We start from the raw sequence: 23,664 nt of genomic DNA on the forward strand, positions 1-23,664 counted from the left end.
TCACCTGTCAGAAGCAAGGCTGGATACAGAACTTGTTTCATGTTGAGTGTTTATGAGCAAACCTATAGTTATGCATTCAAAAAAAAATTTTTTTTTCTTGTCGCTTGTCTTTGTTCCTTTCTGATGGAGAACAGTAAAGGAAATTGGCATTTCTCTTCTAGTGATGCTTTGATTTATATCTTTCCTTATTCTCCCAATATGTTTGTTATTATTTTGATGTTTTCCAAGTCATTAAATGCACGTAACTAAGGAAAGAGGAATAAAAAAAGCCTCCTACAGTGAATAAACGTGTCTGTCCTTTCAAAAGGCTTATCATTTAGACTTGAACAATATTCTGTATTTAAGCGTAATGCTAATTTTTCATCTTTGTTTTTTAAATAGCATGTAATAATTTCTAGCTGTTTGAAAAATGGGAATTGAAAGAAAGCATCTTTTTAAAAGTTTACTGCAATTTTTTTTTACAAAAGAATGTGTCACAGTGATGAAAAAGAGAAATTGGAACAATTTGCTTAGCTTGAGTTGTCACCTTACCTTTATAGTTGGTTAATTTGACATGATACTGCTATAATACATGAAATTAAATGCTCATGTTCATTTGAAGTTGTGTTTGAGTTCCCAGGTTCAGATAATATAATTATTAACTAATAATCTTAAATGCTGCAGATCGTCCAGTTTGATTCCTGGCTGAGCATTAATTCTACGTACTTGCACTTGTAACAGTGGAATTACAAGGAGGTTGTTCATATTAAGGCTCAGTCAAATTCAGGCATAGTGCAGAAAGATACAGACCTTTTTTTTTGTTTTTCACAGGACTTAAAGAAATGTGATGATAATGTTTTGAGGAAAGAATTTTAATATCCCATTTTATTTTTGATGCATCTTTGATGCCAGTGCAGGGTCTGAAATACTGAGTCTGTGCAAAGAAACTCTTAGTTACTTCAGCATCAGAAGTATTTTTTCATAAGGTAAATGTTTTGCCCTCCTCTAACTCTGAAATGGAAGGAATGGAAATGTGAGTATTGTGAGTTACGATTCTTATTAGCAAATTTTCCACAGATATAAAGAAAACCAGAAACTTTCATAAGGAAATGTGCTGAAGTTGCTTTTGTTTGTGACTGCATCCTGGAGGCCTTGGATGCTGTTTAGATAGGGAAAAACACCTTCTTGTCACCTTCTCCAGTGGCATTATGTTCAAGGTCATGATGAGGAAATGCTTTTGATTATTGCCCTTGGCTCTAACATGCATAGCTAGCCTTGCAGAATGCTGGCGGCTTTGTCTCCTGGCTCCCTTCAGAGAGAAAGGAGGAAACTTCATCTGTTCCCAGTGATGGATCCCTGTGGGCTTCCAAGGTAGTAACTGAGACTTGCCAAGCAATCAGATACACAGCTGGTCAAGTCCTGAAGGTTTTCACTGTTCTACTGAGAGTGATGATCTTATGGTGTCAGGGACAGGGTATAGACTGTTAGCCATCAGAGCACGTGTGAAGCCTGTGTCACTCATCTGTGTCTCCCAGTGAACAGTTGATGTGTATTAGATGACTTCTTCAAAATGAAGATTGTTTGCTGTATTATACCTGGTAACAGGATCTATTTGTGTCAATTTTACAGCCCTGTGTGTTATAAAATAATGGAAAAAGCACCAATATGTTTTAAGGAGTACATAAGCTGAAAGACTATGGTGAGGCATTAAGGAAAACAGTGGATAGGTACACTGGTACTTGAGTCAGAACAAAGTAAGAATAATGAAGTTGTTCCTGCTGGTTTAGACCTATTTATTTAGCATATTTGTTAGTTTAAATCAGGCATGATGTCTTAATTCTGACTGTAGGGTTAACATAAATGCTTACTGTTGGTTTTTTTTTAAATGTCTTCTATATTTTTAGTGATTTTTCTTTTAATTGAATATACATATTTCACTTGGCTTCAAAATTACATAGATATTGTAATTAATTTATTACTTTATAGAAAGTAAATTGTTATATGTACATAATGTCTTACAGCAATCAACAAGCATTTTTACTAGAAAATGTCCCATGCAATAACGCAAGCTGCAAGAGCGCACGTCGTATGTTTAAAGTTTTTTGGGAGCTCTCTGATCTAAATCAAATCAAAGATGCAGTCGTAGCAACCTTCTTTGACATCTACGAAGATGTAAGTTCAACTCTGTGCTGTGGCAAACAGCGTTGCTCCTTCTGTGTTGCTGTATAAGTTTTTGTGTTATTGTTAGACTGCTCTGTATAAATATTGGCTTTAGAGCATGTGGCAGGCAGTACTTTCAGACTGGGATATTGCTGCATGCTTTTGAAATGCTCCCAGGAAGATGGGCAGGTAGCAGCAGCCCATTCACTGACCAAAAGTTTGCTGGCCCTCCATTTGCTCTGTTGAACTGCCCTCTTCATGTATGTTATCCTTGTTATCTGTGGATGGAGCTCTCTGTCTAATATTGCCATAGATTAATATGAAACTAAATATATTAAAATTGGTAGTAGAAATGTAAACATTGCTGCACACTTTTTTCTTTTCCCTTCTGTCTCTAAGGGTATTTATTTACTGAATTTAGATGCTATCTAGAGTAAATCAGCATTCTCATTTCTAATTCAACCCTATTTTTTTCCCTCTAGGGAATCTTGGATATCATTGTAGTAAGCAAGGGCCACTCCAATGAAGACTTCACTATCCACACATTAAAAAACAACTTTGAAGCAGATGCATATTTTGTTAAAGTTATTGGTAAGCTATTACCATATAATCAGGTCAAAATCAGATCTTGAGGGGAATGTGAATATTTGATCCTCTGTATATGATAACATTATGGTAATGCAGCGTGCACAGCAATACAAGAAAAAATAGAGCATGGAAAATAGTAGGGTCTGCAGAAGGAGACTGCAGAGCCCATGCTTGGATGATGCATTTTTGTTTAGTTTCAAGGGTTGCATTTTTTTTTCCTATTCTTATGTTAGAGCACATAATTTGGAAGCATTTCTGTCCACTATTCTCAGTACTTCTGTTGTTCTAATATCACTTTAATGGTTTTTAATACCAATTTTGACCACTGTGTCCTTCAAGTAAGTGTTCATTATCTCTGGGTGTGTACTTTTACTTAGAAAGCAGGTCATGTTTCACTTGTTACCTAGAGGCAGTCTGAATCCTTCCTTTCATTTTGGAGCTTTGGTTCTTCATTTCTGTGTCTTAGCAAAATTCTAAAGACAGTTACCAGATCTTAAAGATCTTCTGCCTTAATTATGAAATGTCAGAAATTATAATCTGCAGGGAAAGTGAGTTATTCATTCTAAAAGAGAAATGTGAAGAAATTCATGTCTTCGATCCTTGATGATATATAACCGTAGGGGAACAAGAGTGTTTGGTTATTTTGTGTCCATGCGGGATATGACAGAAATTAAGAAACTTAAAACAGGAGTAAATAGTAAATGTAACTTCTTAAACAGCAGCTTGTACTAATATAAATTCCTGGAGAAGATGCAGAGTTTCCAATATTAGAGACTTATACAACTAGATTAAACAAACTGTGTAGTATATCTGGCTTTGAGGGAAAGGGCTGGACGTGGCCCTCTCGTGAACTCAAGCCCCTCTTTTGTGAATCTCCTCTATAACACCTTCACCTATCTCTAATGTAACATAGTGCTGTCACTGGAAAAGCAGTATTAATGTACACATACCTATTCTTCAACTTATACTTTAATGTCTCATGATATTTAAAATTTAGAGGAAGATCAGCTTATTAGTCACTAACCTGAGAAAAATGTACTTAAGCTTATACATATGTATGCCATAATAATACAGAAGAGAGCTGTAAGACATTAAAGCAGCACTGACTTAAAGGAACATGCTTTATCTGTCCACAATGGCTATCTTTTTACCCTGCTTATTTTCAGAATCTAGTCAAGAAACAATAACCAAATGTATTTATTTTCATTATTGCCTTGAGTGGTTGCTGTATTTTCTTTCCAGCAAGGACTTCTGTCACATCAAGACTAATTTACTAGAGTTTCTCTTCCCCCATCCTTTTGAAATGATGTGGAATCTAGGGCAAAATGAACTGGTTTCATTTCAGTGATCTGTGTGGAGCATATTTTGTGTGTTCTGCATGATCTATTCTGAGAGTACGTTTCGATGTCTTGAGTCAGTTCAGTGTTTTCAGCCTAAAAGTATTACATGGCTTAAAATATATCTTATCATAACTATTTGGGATGACAGATAGCATGGCAAGGGTATGTGAATTAATTAAAGCCTTGGTTTAAAAGGCTAGTGTTAGATTATGATATTTGTAATTCAGAGTAATTAGGTTTTCAAATTGCATGCCCTACCATGTTCTTTCAGACTGCAAAGGTGTTGAGCTTTGAGCTTGTTGCTTGGCTGTCTTCCTTGATTTTTGAGGAGGGGTAAAAGGTGAGGCTATAAGTGAGCTCATAAAGAGAAAACTGAGCAAGAAAAACAGGAGGTTCATTGGAGAGATTGAGTTTGCCTTTGTGCTATTTAAATATATGTAATGATTCTGAAGCATAGATTCTGCATGCTGTAAGATAAACAGAACTGCATCCACTACTGGGCCTGACTGATGTATCACTGCATAGGGCTTTATTTTCATCGTATTAGACTACGACGATTTGCCATGCTGATGGAAGCTGTGCTCTTTTTAAATAATACTGGGTATGGGTGGCATAATTGTCACAAGCATGCAGAAAACCTTCTGGAAAAATGTTTTGCTTCATAAAATTATATTAGAAAGACAATTGTGTGATATTCTGAATGGGTAACAGAATAATTTTCAGCATTGGTGTTACATATATCTTAAGAAAGGTTTGCTTTGATTTCTAGCATCGTACTCAGGTATGCTTGTGTTTTTGTAGAAGCCCCCAGAAAATGGAAATTAGAGTAGCTTAAAAACATTTCTGCTGCGACACAGGAGGGAATGTTTATAATAAAACATGTTTTATGCCCATTGGTGTATCACTAAATGCACTGTGTTCACTTATTTGGTATATGGACAATGAAAGTAGTCAAATGAACTTGGTCAGGTTATTTGTTCCCACAGTGAAATTGAACAGCAAATTGCAGTGTGCTGTTCTGCATCAAAATAGGAAGAGATGGCTCCAGTTGAACGTGCATCTTTGTCTAACACACAAAATACATTTCTAGATTGTTGTCTATTATTAGATACAGACACCATCTTCAAATTGTACTTTGCCATAGCATCACCTTAACTGTCTGGACTTTCTTTTGGACTGTATGGATAGATTACAGATTGTTCTCTATTTGGATGTTTAAAAATGTTAAGTCACAAACTAAGAATTTTAACTTTGGAATCATTTCAGTTAAGATTTTCACAATACACAAAATACAAATAGTCCTTCTGACTCCAGTTTGGGATGACTTTTGATCAGACTATTACGCTGTGTTATGTGCACCACTTAGTCCTCCACTGTCACCACATATTTTGTACACGAGATTTTGTGCATCTAATATTTAATGTGGCAGGATGTTCTAGGTTACAGAACAGATGGCTTTCATTGTCCCTTAGTTGATTATAAATGTTTAACATTTCTGTAATCAACTGATTTTTCAAGCTGACAAGTAATTCAACAACTGTCATATGCTATAGATATTAAGAAGCATTATGCACATCTGCTTATAATATTTTCAGATTACACAGAATAAACAGGAAATGGGAGTTGTTTTGAATCGAGTTTTAAAGCTATCACCTTTAAAACTGGGTGTATAGGGAAAAGTTCTTTTTTTTCAGATAAAAAGTAAAATGTACTTGTCAGAAATTCAGCTTTAAATGGTTAGAAGTAAAGGGTGATGAGTAAAATGTACGGTCTGCTACATTTTAACATGTTCTTATTTGGATTTTTTTTGAACTGACAAATGTTTCTTTTGGAAGCAAGCTGACCAGTGAGGTATGAGAAAACAGTGATTAGCTGATTAATTTCTGCAAAGTAATATGTTTTAAGCAAATTATAATTATTTTAGTGCATAAATGATAATGGGTAAGATCTGTTTTCTTTATGTATCTTAATGGATACATGACACTTATTAATATGTTTTAATAGATTTTTGAGGTTGTGCTCATAAGATGGCTTGTTAGTGTGAATACTGTAAACTTGCTTTTTGTTCTTGCAGTTCTCAGTGGCCTCTGTTCTAATGACTGTCCTCGGAAAATAACAGTAAGTGTAACTATGCCTTTGCAATACTATTTAGGTTTAAGTAAGCCATGGGGCTTGATTATGCTGACAGTTGTTCACATACATAACTAAGAGAGTTACTGACTAGAAGAATGTGTGATCCAAATATTGTTTGGCCAAGTTGTGCGTGTTTGAGACTACCATCTTTCTCCACTTATCTCCATTGATTGATTCTGCAGTGAGATTTATTATGCAGCATCACAGGGGCTGGGTTCTGTCAGGTACAAGAGCAACTTGTGTAATACAGCTGGCTGCCCAATCTATGAAATGTGCCAGGTCTTGATCAGCGCAGTCATAAAATCCAGGCAAAACACTGTGGGACAAATTCAGCCATGGGGGCCAGGTAGCAACTTCTGAGCTGAAATCAGTACATGGGTACAAGGAAGGAAAAGGAGGAAGGGGAAAGAAAAGTACTTTGTTTTGATGGCTCTGCTGATGAGCTACATGTAGATGTGTTAATTCTATTTCAGCTCTTGTAATCATCTCTAGAGACCCTGCAAAATCACCTGTGGAACTTTCAATTAGCAAATTACAGTATCCACAGTGAAAGGCCTAAGAGGGGAACTCAGGAATCAAAATTATTATTGCAGAGCTGAATTGCAAAAGCTCTGAACTTTAGTTAGAAATTTTAAAAAACCTGCTTCAAAGGAAACCAACCTTTTCTTCATTTTAGGACATCAGATTGGTTTCTGAAAAAAGACAGTAAGAGGTTTGGGGTGGTATTACAAGATTACTTACCAAAATGAAGGGAAGGTTTAGGGAGCATATGTTCAGCAGATGTTGATGAACATTTGATTGTCAAGATCACCGAAATGCTATTGCCTTCACTGTAAAAAAACAAACAAACCAACAAACTTAGTGTCATGAGGTGTGTAATGCCAGAATACAAATACTTGGCAAAGATAATAATTATGTACATTTTAGCATCAAAAAGGTTCATCTTTCATAGTTTTGCATTAACATCATCTTTTCTGTCTCCTTATGCCATTTTCTACCATTTTCCAAGATTTGATACTGGCTTTCATCATCATTATTTATTCTTATAGTTTACAACTTACTATTTTTTGAGGCAGGATGCAAAACGTTCATTGTCTCTTCTTCAGTGAAGTTTCTGCAGCTCATCTGAAAGGTCTTTTACTGAACTGGATGTCGTAATACCAGCTTGAATTCACTGTTTGAAGAGAGGAAAAAAAAAACAAAACACCTTTATTTAAAATCTTCTCTTGTAGCTGTTCCCTGTCCCTCCTACCTTAACAGATAATTTCCCCCCACATGTGCTCCTCCTGTTCTCACACAGGTACACGACACGGTTCACCACTCAATAATCTACAACTCCCTTTGATTTTTCCTTCCTTTTTTTTTTTACCCCCATAACTTTACTTTGATGTTTAAGCACATCTTCTCTCTCCAAATAATTTATTTAAAATAGATATTGGTACTTGAAAATTAACTGTTCAACTCTTTTGATTAAATAGAACATTGCTGAATTATGATAATTTTGAATTTATGTAGCATTTTTAGATTAAGGAAGTCCATCAGAATGGAGCATTCTCAAAATCTTGAATGAGTTCTGGGTGGTTTTTTTTTAACATGCAGTTATAATTTGAGGTTTTAGATTTTTTATATACTTAGACCTCCCTAGGGAATATTAAACCTTTTGCCATGGGACTGAATAGCATTGCTTTCTTCATTAGAAATTGAGAGGTACTTAGACAACTGATTAATCTTATTTTGAAAATGAGTTTCCATATATTGCTATGTGCAGTGTAAGAGCAAGACTTCAAAACTGTGTATATCATGAAGAAATCATCAATCTGTACGTTTGCTTTAATGTTTTTATTAGTAGAGCTTTGTCTGTTCCTAAAATTTTGCCTGTTTCTTTTCTCTCTCCTTTCGCTTTCAGCCTTTTGGTGTTAATCAGCCCGGTCCTTACATCATGTACACAACTGTTGATGCAAATGGATACTTGAAAAATGGGTCAGGTAAGATAATCTCATTAGAAAAGATGAAGGAAAAAAAAAAAAACGTACTGTGGAGAAGTTATGAGGAAACATAAGAGAAGGCTAAAAGATGTTGCACGTTCCAGGCAGGAAGTAGGCCTGCTTGTAGAGAGGTCTGGATTTGTCACCATGCGAATCCAGACATGTTTTGTTTCACACTTTCTCTTGGTTTTGAAGGCAATTTAATTCAATGCAGGTTTTTAGAGATTGCTACTGTATTGTCCATATTACTGTAATGCTCACTACTGGTGTGCCTTCTCTGCTCCATACTTTTTAATGACTGGATATCTCGAGTTTTGACCTATTTTGCTTTCATGTTGCATACTGACTGTAGACTTGAGTTTGTGAATGAGTGCTGCGGGGAATGCTAGGAATACTGTTGAAGATGAGCAATTTTATTGTAGCCATCCCTTTTATAGATACTGAAATGCTTCCTTTTCAACAGAGTAAAAGTGTAGACAGCTTGGAAGTATCTTCATATCATAATAAAAACTCTTCTTTCTTTCACAAATTTGTGTAATAAAAATTTGAGTTCCCTAATCTTTCTGCTGTTAGCTAAGCTACTTGCAGTTGATGGCTGCACCTGTACTCTTCAGGGGCTGTTTGCAGTGAGGGTGGATATTAGGTATCAGATAAAGCTGCTTTGTGACAGCTGTTGCTACAGTTGCTGGAAGTTACAGTAATTTTTGAGTTACAAAATTTCTTTCTATCCTGCCAATAGAAGTTAGTTTGGTGCTTTCTTTGAATGAACATCCATCTAAATGAAGAGGTCACTGAGTTGAAGGAAGTGTCATGTGTTTACTCCTTGGTACTTAATGTGGGCCTGCTTAAATTTAGTACACCTGTTTAAGGAAAAAACAGCTTCATAATGCCTTTGGCCATGTATGTTTTGAATAGATACCTATGACCAATTGTATTATCGGATGTACTGATTAAGTAACAAAAGGACTTCTTTGCATAAATGAATAAATGCATTAGTGGCATCGTCGAACTGATCTTTTTTTCATTAGCAAAGTGCTATAAAATGCCTGTAAATCAAATAAACTACAACACAGCCTCTGCTGAGATCTAATTGTACTCATCTAGATGCAATGTTCACATAGTCAGAGGAGTTTTTCACTCTATTTGTGCTTAACACTATCTCAGACTTAGAAGTCAGACATCTCAAGTGAAGCCATGCTATACATTTATAAGACTGCATCTAACAGCCAGTAGAATCTATTAACCAATTCTTTAAAGCATTTTCTATTTGGGATACCATAAATTGTAATCAGTGGGGGAATAAAGCTCACTTAAAATTTGGGCCTATCTTACGTATCATTTTCTTAATCTTGGGGAATTGAGGATGTTGGTTGTTTTTGTTTTCTGGATCTCTTGAAAGGAAAATTTAAAAACACCCTAGAGTTTGTTAGTTCTTTTTAGGAGGTTTGCTTTTAGGAATGCTAAGTTAAATTTACTTACAATTTACTATGGGAAATATCTATCAATTATGATTTCATACTGCTATAGCACCATTAATCTTCACTACTACCATATTTGCAATAATAAAAACCTAACAGAGCCCAATCATGATGAATTTCCTTTTATGTTTTGACATTATGAAATAACAGTAATGAATTCCAAGTGCATTTATGACCCTCACAGTAGTGCTACAGGGAATTCTGTAACACTCTTTGATCAGTTTCTCAATTTCAATCTGTTAATAGATTATTTTTTTTTGAGTCTGTACAATTCCTGCAAGTACTTGTCAGTCGCATTTTCTGAGTCCATTATATTAAGTTTTTAGCTAAACTTTCTTCTTTCTCAAGTCCTACTTGTAAAATTCAGTAAGTGTCTTTCTAACTGGAATTATTGGCCTACAGGTTATTATCTTGAAATGCATTGTCTGTTACAGCCAAATCATATTCTATTTGACTGCCAAGAAAAACCTCAAGCAACGCTTTCATATATATGTATTGGCTGACAGTACCAAACCCAGATGGCATTTTTGGCCCATGCGTAAACCTGCAAAACATCTTTTCCACATTAAGCCTTAAAAGCATGGCATCTATATACCACTTTAAAACTAGTTTTTTGTCAGTCTATTTCCATTTTTTATATGGTATCATGGAACGATCCATATCCAAAGCTTTTAATTTTATGAAAATTATAATGAGAGAATCCTGTGGTTTATAATTACCTGTTGTTTTTTTTTAATCTCTTTCCAATTAAGTAACATTAAACAATGTTGTTCTTTTTCTAATGAAAAGAACATTCCACATTTGCTTTGTTTTCCTGTCAGCTGATGCTGATGGCTGTGTATCTTTACCAGAAGTCTTACTGGAGGAAGTTATTTGTTCGACCATCCGAAACCAAACTAAAGAAGAAATGTTCACCATTCTGTTTCTGATGTTACTAACTCTGCAGGACTTTAGTTGCGAAATACAGTATGTTTTATGGATTCACTGTTCATGCAAACAGTAGAATAGCAAGGCACATACGGCTGTCCTTATCAAATTCATTTTGAATTTCTTTGATCTGCCAAGTCTTAACTACAGAAAATTTACATAATTGAGAGGGTTTTTTTAAAATGCTGTTCGAATTATTCTCTCTGCTGTTAACATTCCAGTGTGTTGTTAAAAGATAGCAGAATAATAATTAGCGTGTATTCAGTGCTTTTTACTTCTACACTCCTCAATTTGCCTGTAATCTTACAACAAGAAATATTGTTAAATTAACTAAAAGGAATAGCAATTGCCAAAATGAGCGTAAGTATTGGGTCTTGCATCTTCTGTTAACATCTCCACAGACCTTTCCTCTCTGAGAAGCAATTCAAGTGCCACAGCTTTTTATGTCAAATGCGTTTTATGATCCAATCAGGTTCTGGTGTAAGTCTGGGAGAAGCAGCTAAACTAATTTCAGCCGTGTATTCTGATCCTGCAACCTGCCGTCACCCTATTTTTGCTCTTGGGGTTTTTATTTTTCAGGAGTTTCAGATCTGCATTTCCAGGTTTTTGTTTGTTTCCAAGGATTCTATAATATTTTTCTGAGATGGTTTTTCAGCTGAGTCCTTCCATCAGCAATACCTCGCATAAACTAGAGAACAATAGCTGAACTTGAGCATAGAGTAAATTAAAGCTGTTCTTGCAGCATGGTGGAGGTGCAATGGCTAAATCTGATAAAGGTAGCAAATGAAAGCCTGGGGACTCTTTTGTAGTTTGTTTTTCATGTCTTTAAGACTTCAACGACCTAAAAACATATAATTTGTGATAATGAATTAGCAGTCTTACTCTGTGGTTTTGAATATATTTGTTTAAGGCTGATGCCAGTGAGATAAGGCCAGTATCACTGCAGATTACATCTATGCTGCCCTATTTACTAGCAGTTCTGTCCATAGCTAAACTTCAGATGTGACATTTTTGCCAGCTGCTGTACTTCTCAAATAATGATCCCTTGTGTTTTCTTGAAAATACTACTTACACAATAAGTATGATTCCATTTATTTTATTTTCAGTAACATCAACTGTTTTTCTTAGAATTAATATCCTTGTGGACTCAATAACAAAGCAGAGCGGATACTTTATATAAAGCAGCTGGTTAATTTGCTGAAGTATTTTGAGAAACTGCACAAGGACAATTTCATGCTGTAGCACCAGCACAAGAAGCATTTTAAATCTGTTATTAGATAGCGGCAAAGGCTGAAGTTAAATTGCTGAATAGCTCTGTAGAAACATCATACGATGAATACCAAGCTACCTTTAGCTATCGCATCTTTTTATTCAGTTTTCTCTCTGCTACCTTTTCACTACACTCCAATTTTTGTCTTCCTGCTTTCTTTCTCCCTCTGCTATGCAACATCTGAACCCTCAAATACCTTCACTTTCTCTCCTTTGTAGGCAAGAAGCCTTGAAACCTGCCTGTCTGCTGCTTTGCACTGACAGATAGGATTGGCAGCTCTGCACTTCCATAACCTGAGCAGGACTTGGCTGACTCCTTGGCACGCTGACTAGGCAGACAGCTGAGGGAAAATACAGCCCTGTAGATATTTTTGTGATAAGGGCACCTCTGGCAGAGAGAGCCTGTTATAAAAAGCTTTTTGAGATGTTTTTTTGTGTGCACCAATTACATACTAAACAGGGCTGGAGCATCAAGTTGATACGTATTTATGTGTTTTGTCTGCAGATGCTGCTATGGACTTCTTAATTTTCTCTCTTAAAGTTAAAACAGATGCATATTTGATTTTATAGTTAATATGGGTTATTATTGCAGCTTGTATCTACCAAAAGTTTTAGGACTGTCAGCCAGGAGTCACAGAACAGTAAATTCTTTGTGTTTGCTTGAAGGTGAATATTCATGACTATCCATAATATTATTCTATGAACACCTTCACAGTGTTGCTTATATGGATAGAGTCATAATTTGCTTAAGCAGCGGTATGGCTGAAGTTCCATGGATTGATAAGTACCGCATCTCATTTTAGAGCTCTGGTTTTGTTTTAAGCTTCCATGACAGAAGGAAGGATAAGTCCTGCCCTTCTGGCTTTTGGAAATGTTTACTCTTTGTTGTTGCTTTTGTTCTCATGTGTTCTCACCTCACAGTCCAGCTTAGTTAAAGAGCATATCTAGCAGTTTTCATAGTAATGAATTACAGCGCAAACATTGAAGAATATCCCAGATAAAAGCAAACAAAGCTTAATTTCAGTAAACACTTGACATTGCAGAATTCATTATGTACAATTCTACTATATAGAAAGTGGTATGGATGGAAGAAGCTTGAGTCATTTAGTAATTGAATATCTGAGTTCTGTTAAGAGTTATCTTGTTTGCTACAGGTGGAGATGACCATAGTATGTTTTTCTATATTACTTCTTTTTGTATAGAAACCTTTCTTGAACTAGGTTATTCTAGCTTTACTCTGTAATTTTGTGGTGTCAAGAAGTTATTAATGAAAACATGTTCCAATATAATGGGATCAGTTTTGGTGCTTGGGCTGTCAGAAGCATCACAGATGTCAGCAGCACCTAAGGCATCTAAGTTGCGAATACACACATTCAATCCACTTCCATAATTTTTTTTCCTGGAACTCCAGGGAGGGAGAAAATATATATATACGGTAGGAAAAGACAAGAGGTGAAGTTGTGCTTCATGTAGAACTTCCTCTAGCAAAAACCCAAGTCACAAGAAGGAGAAGCTCAGGTTACCATTCTGCGTAGTTATAACCAAAAAAAGGAGCTCTTACTCTACTGTATTTCTTTGTTCTCTCATCATTAGGCTACGACGCCAAAGGTGGCAATAAGGGAACTAAACTAAAGCTTTCAATGAAAGCTGAGGAGATTCAATTTTCCAACTCTTTGAAAGCTTTCCAGCTTGTTTAGTTTTTGGTGGCTGTCAGGTAAGATGTTTTCTGCAATAAATAGTGGGTTTTTTTATCAGAAAAGCCACCTACATTGTTAAGGGGTAAAAAGAATGTAGGTCTAAAACTAAGCAGCTTTGTTACATTTTTGTAAGACATGGGGGGGGAAGAAGGGAAATATAACTGGTTGGGATTTATTTTTTACAACTTAATATATTTATATATTATAAATAGTATATTTATAGTATTCACAGTTACTATTTACGTACATATATAACAGCTTTTGACAAATACATCATTTTTCCAATTAGAGGAAAAGATAGCAACAAGAAGAAAAAATGTAGTAATTTCTTGTATGAAAATATATTTGGCAATTCAGTCCTCTAATACATCAAATCTAGGGGACTTCTGGAAGCCGAAATATTTTAACTATATTTTAAACTGAATGGCTTTAATAATTTGCATCTGCAAATGAAGCTTTGTAATTAAAGTTTAATAAATAAAAACAGAGAGAGAAAGAAAGACTACAGGTCTGAAATGGAAGTTTCCATTAGGTTTTTTCCATGAGAAGTTTTTGTAGAGGTCTCACATATTCAGCTCTGTATCTCCCCCAAATTTGTTTAAACTGGTTGAAAAATATCAGCACTGTGAATCTAGGTATGTAGGTTCAACTAAGCTGGTGCAGATGTCCCAGTTCATACATAATCAGTTCTGTTTAAAATAAAAAATAATAGAAAGCATTGCTTCTACATGTAAATGCAATCACCTTCCAGTAATAAAGTTCAATTGGTTTCATCTCAGCACTTTTACTGCTTAGGTGAAGTCACCCTGAAGTAAATTGTTGAGGACATTAAGCAAGTTTATGTCAGCATAATGGAAACAGAAGGAATACGTCTTCATTCGGATCTAACAGAACAAGTACTGTATGTGTTACAGACGACACATAATTCAGTATTCAGACAAGACTTTCAAAAGGTTAATGGAATGGATTGCTTCAAATTTTATATGCCAGGCTTTGAAAATAAGGAGATAGATACGGAGATAATCAGAACAATTTTTCAATATCAAACTGCAAAAATTTTGTGAGGTTTTGCTGCCGAACATTGTGAGCTTTTACATACAAATTCAGACTGACAGGCTGAAACCACTGAAAACCAAGTCTTAAAACGGTGTGTTTTCTTACTCTAAGCTTTCTGAAGCGATGAACTTACTGACTTGCAGTTTAAAACAGAAACATTCATGACAACACCGTATTCTGAGTTCACAGCACATGATAGATCTGAGTGCTTCCAAGTAGCTTTTTGGTTTTTCTTCAAGTAAAGAAAACTGTGGAGCTTTTACAACATAGCAAATCACCAGAGTTGCAGTTTAGATTAAATTGGAATATTTTCATAAGCAAATTAATTATTGGTAACTGCAAAGTTCAAATAAATAGTAATTAATTAAATGCTGAAGAAAAGCAATAAATAGTTAATCTTAGTCTGTCACTTTTTAATTGTTGTTCAAGGTTTTTGTTTCTCAAACATTTGTCCTCTTTATTACTTTTCTGCGATTCTAAATGGAGCATTTAAGTAATTACCAAACTTTTGTAGAAATTGATAGATGCAAGTGGAATAAAGCATGAAATAGTTTCAATAATCTCACGTCTTTCTAGCCAATAGGCTATAAAATAAACTAGAACCTTCTACGTGCCATCCTCCCAAGTCCTGCTGCGCTAATTTCTTCCCATTTTAAGGCAAATAAGAAAAAAAAAGTATTTGTACTGTGTAGTAGGAAGCGTTCCTTCCTGACCTTTGCAAATGGTTTACTTACATCTTGAAGCATAAGATTTCATCATCCTTATCCAAGTAGGCATAAGAGCCAGTATTAGTAGCCATGAAATTATTCAGTGCTGTTAAGAATTCTAGTGCAATATCTAACTCTCTAAACTCTTTAAAGGCTGACTGCACACACTGTATGACATTTTCTTTTATTTCCTTTAATTTAGTTGACATTCATTTCATTTGTGTAATGAAAGAAAAAAAGGAATACCTAAGTTACAGACTCCTCATAATCCTAAATACCTCACTCAAAAGTCATTTGAAAAACTTTTCAATATGAAATATTACACCTTGTTCTTTTGGGAGAAGTCCTTCAGAAATCAGCATTACTGAAAGTTTTTAAAGTAAATTCTTTGTTGTGTTATAACATGGTCGAATATCAGATATTTTGTTTGTTTTTAGAACAAAGCCGAAGTTAGTGTGAAAATTTTGACATTCAAAACATCCTGACACTGCCGTCATATTTAAAAACAGCAACAGCAACAAAAACTGTGTCTATGGATCACATAACTTGATTCGTGGTAGTAGAGTCTCATTTAAACTTAGTCTGGGAAGGGCTGAATTCACTGTGGCTTTTGAGATGCTGATATTGTGCTGTGAAATCAGATCACTTGCTAAGAAGCTTTCTAGGAAATGAACAAAGAATCTGCGTAGGATCTGAGTCAGTTTGTCAGACATTAAGATTACAAGGTTTTTATTTAAATGGAGTAATTGGCAACCTTGAAAATGGCATGTTAGTGAACCTGTAGATAACTGCACACTTCTGTTTTCCTACTGTCTTTTTAGGAGGATAAAAATAACATTCTTTCCATATAGTCACTCATTTAGTTCTTTATAATTATATGCCCTTGAAAGGATGAAACTTGCAACAACTGTAATCCTGTTGTCATTAGATCAAATTATTATCTGAGAATTTGTTTATGAGCATTTTCTCGGCTACTTTTGTGACACAAGGAAAAGCAATAATTACTGATTACTACTAGCAAGAGTTAAAGTGAACCTTCTCATGTTGAGTCTGAGCTTGTGAGTCAGTGGGGCGAGATTTGGTACTAGCCATATCTAAATAAACACAAATAGCTCATTTCTCCTCAACTTGTAACAAATAGCAGTTTGAAACAAAAAAGGTGCTTGAAAGAATTATCTTTTCTAGAAATCTAAAGCATTTCAGCAACTTTCCAATTAAGTGCCCTTAAATAGTTAGGAAATGTGGGATTGAGACATTAAAAATTAAATCACTAATGCAATTACAGTTATTTCAATACTTTTATAATTGACCCTGAAATATGTTTGTATAGAAATGGCTTCTCAAAAAGCTTATTTTCTTATTCCAGCTGGACAGCTCAGCCAGTCAGCACATTTTGCTCTCCAGTTGCCATACAACGTGCTGGGCTTGGGACGTAGCGCTAACTTCCTCGATCATTTGTATGTTGGCATTCCTCGTCCCTTAGGAGAAAAGGTTAGTTAAAAGTTATGATTCTCAAGCTAATATATCTGGTATAACCTTTCATAGTAGAAAAATTGGATAGGAAAATAGCTAATAACGCTTATTTCATAAATATGAATACCAAGGTAAGTGAATACAGAAAAGAGTGTCCCAAAAAAAACAAATCTTGCATGTCTGCTTGTAAGGTGCGTGTATGCTCCAATACAAACAGTAAAACTAAAAGACAACTGAAGTTGTGTGTAAGCATTAGTCATATGGTGCTTGTTTAAATGATAAATGTGTATTAGACCTGATGGTCCAATTATTATGGTCTCAGCCGTAAGATTTCCCTGGGGCTGCTCTGGCTGGCCTGTAAACTCACACAATCCTTTCTACTTCAGTGACAGCACCACGATCAATATGATAGGAGGTAGAGGTTACTGTGAGCGTCTGATCTTGAGGTGAAACATGAAAAGGTCCTGACTGTTCACAGTCCTTAGAGAAATCTGATTATTTTGCTTTAAAAAGTGAGGTACTTGTATCAGTGTATCCGGGAAATTCTGGTTTGGATAACTGGTAAAATTCCTTTCTAAAATTGGTTCTTTTTTTCTTTCCCTATTATGTTGTTGCTTTGTATCTGTGTTTTGAGATATTTTTTCCATGTCAACATCACTTCTCTTGCTTTAGACTTTGTTGTTGTTTTTAAAGTGCTCTGGTGCTTTCAGAATAAAAGACTTACATAAATGTAAGCGAAAAAGTCACTTAAAAAGACAGTCACTTTTGAGTTTTTTTTTTCCTTTTCCATATTTCAACAGAGAAAGTCTTTGCTTTTAAGAGTGTTGGCTTGTTAGGAATTGACATAGCCTTTGCTTTACTTTCAGTCTGTAAGAAAACAAGAATGGACAGCTATCATACCAAACTCCCAGCTTATAGTCATCCCATATCCTCATAATGTTCCTCGAAGGTAACTTTAATATTTTGAATTGCATATCACAAAATTACGTAATTAATGCCTAATTTGAAGTCTGTATTCTGTTTTTTTCTTTTAAGTTGTATAGAAAGTGACTCTAAAAGCAATGAAGGAGTGGGGCTCAGTTCTGGTACCGTTGTTGCCATTGTGACTGGACAGAATATTTTTGAGTATTTATAAATGATTTTATGAAGTAGCCGTAAGCAGCCAGGATCTGTTACCAGCTGAACTCCTGTAAATAATAATAACACATTTGCTGGATTTACCAGCTTTTTTTTTTTTTAATATGAATTGTAAACATGGTGATGATTGAAGCAGGCATTTTGGTTTCACCAAACATTCAATTTCTGCCCAGTAGTTGTACATAAAAGCTTCAATTCAGCCTTTTTGAACACACTATCTGTTGCCACAGGTATGAATGAATGTTTTTCCTTAAGTAAAGATGAAGGGGTTACTTACATAGGCTCTTCAACATTGAATTAATCTGGAAATTAAAATGTTTATCTCGGAAATCAAGCATGTTTCTGTCGTTGCTGTTAGAGAAAACATTAGTCACATATTACAGCTGCTTTTTGCCGCTTGATCTACTAGTGAGGTCAGTTGTGTTTATCATGCAGAAATGATTCTGACATTGGTTTCAGCAGCTAATTTTACTACAGAACAAATAACAGTTGAGAAGTGATGTGCCACTTCAGTTACTAATTAACAACCACAGGAATAACATCTGCCAGATGGAGAAAATTTAGTTACAGTGTTAAGGTATTGAAAGGTATGCATTACGAAGAATTCTTTTAGTCATCCATAAGCTATTTCTGCTTTTTTTAGAGCATAAGTTTATAGACACTGAACTGTAGAGAACAGAATTCCAAAAATTGCAGATTTCCTTAAAAGCAATTCTTAATTTATAATTCCTTTTAACATAAGTATGGTATTTCCTGTGAGGACTTGGTACTGCCTCATTGTAAAAGATCATGCTCATAGCTTTCCAATGACTTGAAGGATGAAGGATAAAAGGGGTGTTACTGAGCCTTGGGACCCCACAACATTCTAGGGATGCCTTCCATGAGTCCTTCAAGTGCCTCATTTTGTTGCTTTCCAGCATTCTTCTGCCACAGCCAACTGGTTCTGCTGCTCACAACTTGACAAAAGTTAGTCTCTGAGGATACTCATAGCACCCCTGAACAAATAAGCTCAATTTCAATTGTATTACTTGAAAATTATTATGTTAAGCTATGTATTTCCCAGTAAACACCATTAAGCTCCAGTCTCCAAGTACAGCCACTAGGTTTCTGTGGACCAGGCTGCTACATATCTCAATACTAGCAAGTTATTTTGATCTTTATAAATGAAATTTGCTTTCTACTTCCTAATTAAGGGTATTAACATTTCCTTGGATTTTCCTCTTTTGTGTAGCTGGAGTGCCAAGCTGTATCTGACCCCGAGTAACATAGTGCTGCTAACAGCTATAGCCTTAATTGGTGTCTGTGTTTTCATCCTGGCAATAATTGGCATATTACACTGGCAAGAAAAGGTAAGTTTAATTAGCTGTATTTTTTCTGTATTTTCTATGCTATTTAACATTTCCTTATATTTTATAGACTTGTACGTTTTTGAGTAGCTTTATATAATTTCTGACACAGACTGCATTAATTCCCTAAAGGTGTGGATTTGTTATTAATTTGGTATTTATTGCAAGTTTAAACATTGGCGCCGTTTCTACTTAAGCTCGAAGGCACTTGAAAAGAGAAATGAAGAAAAGGATTAATAAGCTTTTGCCATTAAGCTGTTATTGCCAACAAAATGAGAAGTTTTTTGGTTCATATCTGAGCTTTCTATTTTGCAGAGTTTTAAGAAGTACAGTATTCAAGAAAGGGAACATAAATTCAATTTACTTAGCTTGAGTTGGTGGTAATCTAAAAGAGAGGAAAAACATTTCTTTTTTCTGTAACTATCTTTGCTGATTGCACTCGCATTAGCATTCAGGAGTGTATAGGGAGACAATTGTGTGCATATTGGCTGCTTTGCTCTGTGCGTCTGAATTATACATGCAGTGTATAGAAATCTATTGATTTGAAGAAGCATTTTGAAAGAGGCCTTTCATGTCACAAAAGAAACGTGTTCCCATTTTTCTTAACTACGTGCAGTTCGCAATCATATCCAACTGGCAGGATTGCCAATAAATGCTGCTGCATACCCAAACCATAATCTTAGCTGTCAAATAAAATTACTGCACATTTTGACATGGTAGAACTGTTTGTTATTTTGTGCTTGTGGAAATAAAATGACCTTGTTAAACATTCAGATAGACATTGCGCATGCTTCATATTTAAATGTTACTTGTCTGTCATTCTCCACTCTTCAAAATGCTAAATATGGTCTCCAGATCATAGTGATGGTAGTAATGTAACACACACAGCAAGGAAATACGAATGTTATTATGATGTCCTTAATGTGTCCTAATGTACCAGGAAAGCATTGCTAAATGGTAGCTTGGACTGTGTGCTGCCTGGGTTTAACTGTCTCCAATACGTCTAAAGCAACAGGAGTAACAAAGAAATATGTTTGGTCTCTGAGTTGTGATGGGCGATGTATAATTCCATCTGCAGAAACTGAGATTTAACAACAGTGTTTAAAACTTTCTTTGCTAATAATAATTTTTGTACTTCAATGTAAAGCGCTCAACCTAGAGCGGGTGCTTTCTGAGCTATTTTAAGCCCCATTGATTAAGTACGTGGTTGGTTATGTGCTAAACTCCTTGCACAAAATAGGCACAAATATTTGGTTAAATTCTGTATTTTTAGATTAAAGTGTAAACAATTGTTAATTCCTATAATTTTCAAATGCCGCTCCTACTGATTTTTACCTTCTCATTTTAAGATGATGTTGAGGTACAGAACAAGTAAAAATCCTGACCAAGGCAGTATTGTGAGCCAGTGACATGACTGCAGGTTCAACTCAAAAGTTCCCTGTTTGCAAGTTTATGCTCGGTTTTCTGCCTCTTCCAGTAATCCTTTCATAAGAATACTGTTCTGCCTCAATGCTGTTTTCCCTGCAGACTTCTAGAGTACCTATCACAAAGAAAGAAAGGGGAAACACACTGGCAGCTGCAATCTCTTCTTTTCCCCCAGAGGATGTATCTGTATGTAAGCTGCCGTGCTTTACTCAGCAGTTAAAAGAAAGCGTGTTCTTTGACCTCTGCAGATAAGTAGCAGGAAAAGTCCTTTGTCTACAATAGTTTTAGGCATTCAGCTGCCAGCCATTACTGTACTTTTTAAACAACTGTAGTATTTAGGGATACTGTGTTGCTTTGACATTCCTTAGAAAATTTTGATCCATTAAAAAATGAATGGCTTTGAGTTATTAGTTTTTACTTTTGATACATCAGATGAAAGAGAAGCTGAGGAAGAATTGAAGCCTTTATTTCATCTTACAACAATATAGCCTGCTACATTTCCTGTAGTCGGATTCTTTTTAATTTGCTTTGTGAACTTGGGAGCACTACACGTTGATGATAATCTTTGCTAGGGAAGTTTTGATATATTCATCAGAATATCAGCTACTGACAAATTTTCAAGTTGTAATCTTTTCATGAAGCAGGCAAGAAATTGAGTGAAAATTGCTTTCCAAGTGAGCTTGTATAACATTGTAGAATGTGACAAGCATTTTAATTTAGCAAAGTATGCCACTCCTCTTTTCCCACCCAGTTTTCACATTCAGAATACTACCAGCATTGATCAAGACCCTGCCAAAAAGCCAGGCAGATGTGTCTTAAAACCTCACTGACAGCCATGGTGCTGCCACAAAGTGCCATAAAATCCAATAGTTAAATGACAGCTCGGCTGCTGCCACAGAACGCAGTGAAATCCATAGTTAGCCCACTGGAATCGCTGTCATACATAAACAGTGTGTGATGAGGAAATCTCTGGCCTTGAGCCAGAGCAGATGACAAACTTTAATGGCAGAACACATGCTCTGCTTTCTACTAAAATCATCATGTATATTTATCAACTCGGGTACAAATCTGGATGCCCACACAACAGCATACTGTAAAGGCTTTTCTTCATTTTACTCATTCATCAAAAAAAAGAACTAAAGAGAAAAGTATAAGCAAGCTGAAAAAGCATTTGAATTTGTTTTGCTGAATTTTCTTATACTAGGATTTATAGGGACTGTCTGTCATGAGAAAAACACGGTTGCTCACAAGGTTCACTGTGCATTCCAAACTCCTGAGAGAGGAGCCTTTCTCTTCTGTCACTGCTTTGAACCACAAGGGAGGCAGGGGGAAGAGAACATATTAGAGCACCTTCCGTGGTTCTAGGTGCAATTTAATGCTTCTCTTTTCCAAGCACCGTTCAAGCTGCACTTTCAGCAGACTGATGTGTGTTCCACATCAACAAGTGGGGAAATGCATCCATCCTCTCACATTTTTCTGAATACAGAAGCATGGAATAGTCTGTTTTTTTGCCTGCTTGCTGCTGTTAATTGTTAGCTGGACTGCTCTCTTTGTCTGAATTTGTATTTAACGTTTAAATAAAAAATCCAATTTTAAGTGCAATGTAGATGACAACATTTACAGTTAATCCAGAGTAATTTCGTTTCATATTAGGCTAAATACATACACACCAGGAACCATCCTCTGGTTTTGAAATATTCCTTTTATAAAAGCATTATTAGAAAAACAGAAAATAATGGGTCATAAATGTTAAAAGAGCTGAGTACTAACAGCAGAAGCCAATTTTGAGTAGATTATTGCTATTACAAACTGACATCATTTAAGAGCTAATTATTGAGGCTTTTACTAAGCTTTTTGCCTTTTGTCGAATTGAGTGACTTGGAAAAAAATGAACGGTTCTCTGACATTTGACAGCTCATTTCTGTAACAGCGTTGCTCCGTGTCCCACAAACTGTTTAGCTTTTTTATTTTATTTTTCAGAAAGCAGATGACAGAGAGAAGCGACAGGAGGCTCATCGGTTCCATTTTGATGCTATGTGACATGCCTTAATATCTATGGAGGAGCTGCTGTTCCTTTGCTTAATTGAAATACTAAATGCTGATTTGTAAAATGATAACTATTGAAAATACTGCTGGTGTGCTATTTGTAAATGTTGCATTATTTGGTATTTATTTGGAACATATTAAAATTTGACTTGAATGTCTCTAAGGGCCTTCCAGTGAGAGAAAACAAAACCTGTATATAATAGCATTTGGTCTTTATTTAAGAAAAGTGTACATTAATCTTTCATAGTAAAAGGGATCATTTTGCATGTACCATTGCTTACATGCTACCAGTTCTTTAGTAATATATTTCATAGAAAGCTGTGTAAATAAGGGTTAGTATTTTAGTGAGCAGAATACTTTGTACCACTGACAGTGGTGTTGTCATTTACACATTCCTGCAAAGTAAACTGCGTTTCTGAAAATTAATCTTGAGCAGTTTCTTGGATGACATAATCATTAATTGATTGCTTAACCTACAGTGTTCTGTATTTCTCATTGTTTGAATTCATATGTGCAATTGCTAAAGAATGTAGGACTTGGAGAACTAAAAGAAACCTTCGGTGTTGATGCTCGTTCAGTAGCTTGTGGGATGGATGCGGTATTTATATGTTAGTTCTAGAAAGATGATGACACATTAAAAAGAATTGAAGTAATAAAATGTATCAGCGTGACACAAACTGCTTTTGTAATTAAACCATAACCATGTTTATTTTAGAAAGGCCTGCAGACATGGAAGTAACTTTGGTGGGTTTTGCTCTTGTAAGAAAGGTGGGATTTGGTATTTGGCCACGTGCTTGGGCTGTTTTAAAGAAATGAAAAGAATTTTGGACTGGAAGGAGAATGAGGATTGACTGCCTACAATTCATTATTAATAGAAGAAATGTACAAAGATTAAATAAACAGCATTGTAGGAAATAA

General features: G+C 35.4%; 1 protein-coding gene across 4 annotated transcripts in view; it reads left to right on the top strand.

The window, feature by feature from the left end:
- Nucleotides 1-23,423, top strand: part of ITFG1 (integrin alpha FG-GAP repeat containing 1) — a 60,692-nt gene extending 37,269 nt beyond the window's left edge. For 3 of the 4 annotated variants that reach the window (XM_085551045.1, XM_015873924.3, XM_085551044.1), the window contains 8 exons: nucleotides 2,001-2,151; nucleotides 2,622-2,730; nucleotides 6,142-6,185; nucleotides 8,107-8,185; nucleotides 16,686-16,810; nucleotides 17,659-17,741; nucleotides 19,161-19,278; nucleotides 22,681-23,423. In XM_085551045.1, coding sequence (XP_085407171.1) covers nucleotides 2,001-2,151; nucleotides 2,622-2,730; nucleotides 6,142-6,185; nucleotides 8,107-8,185; nucleotides 16,686-16,810; nucleotides 17,659-17,741; nucleotides 19,161-19,278; nucleotides 22,681-22,740 — 769 coding nt within the window. In that variant the 3' untranslated portion in view covers nucleotides 22,741-23,423. The remainder of the gene's footprint in view (nucleotides 1-2,000; nucleotides 2,152-2,621; nucleotides 2,731-6,141; nucleotides 6,186-8,106; nucleotides 8,186-16,685; nucleotides 16,811-17,658; nucleotides 17,742-19,160; nucleotides 19,279-22,680) is intronic. The other variant, XR_001557701.3, reaches the window with a different exon arrangement.
- Nucleotides 23,424-23,664: the final 241 nt, after the last annotated feature.

The sequence above is a fragment of the Coturnix japonica genome, chromosome 6, assembly GCF_054131305.1.
Source record: "Coturnix japonica strain WE chromosome 6, WE-NBRP24, whole genome shotgun sequence".
In the NCBI taxonomy this organism is placed as follows: Eukaryota; Metazoa; Chordata; class Aves; order Galliformes; family Phasianidae; genus Coturnix; species Coturnix japonica.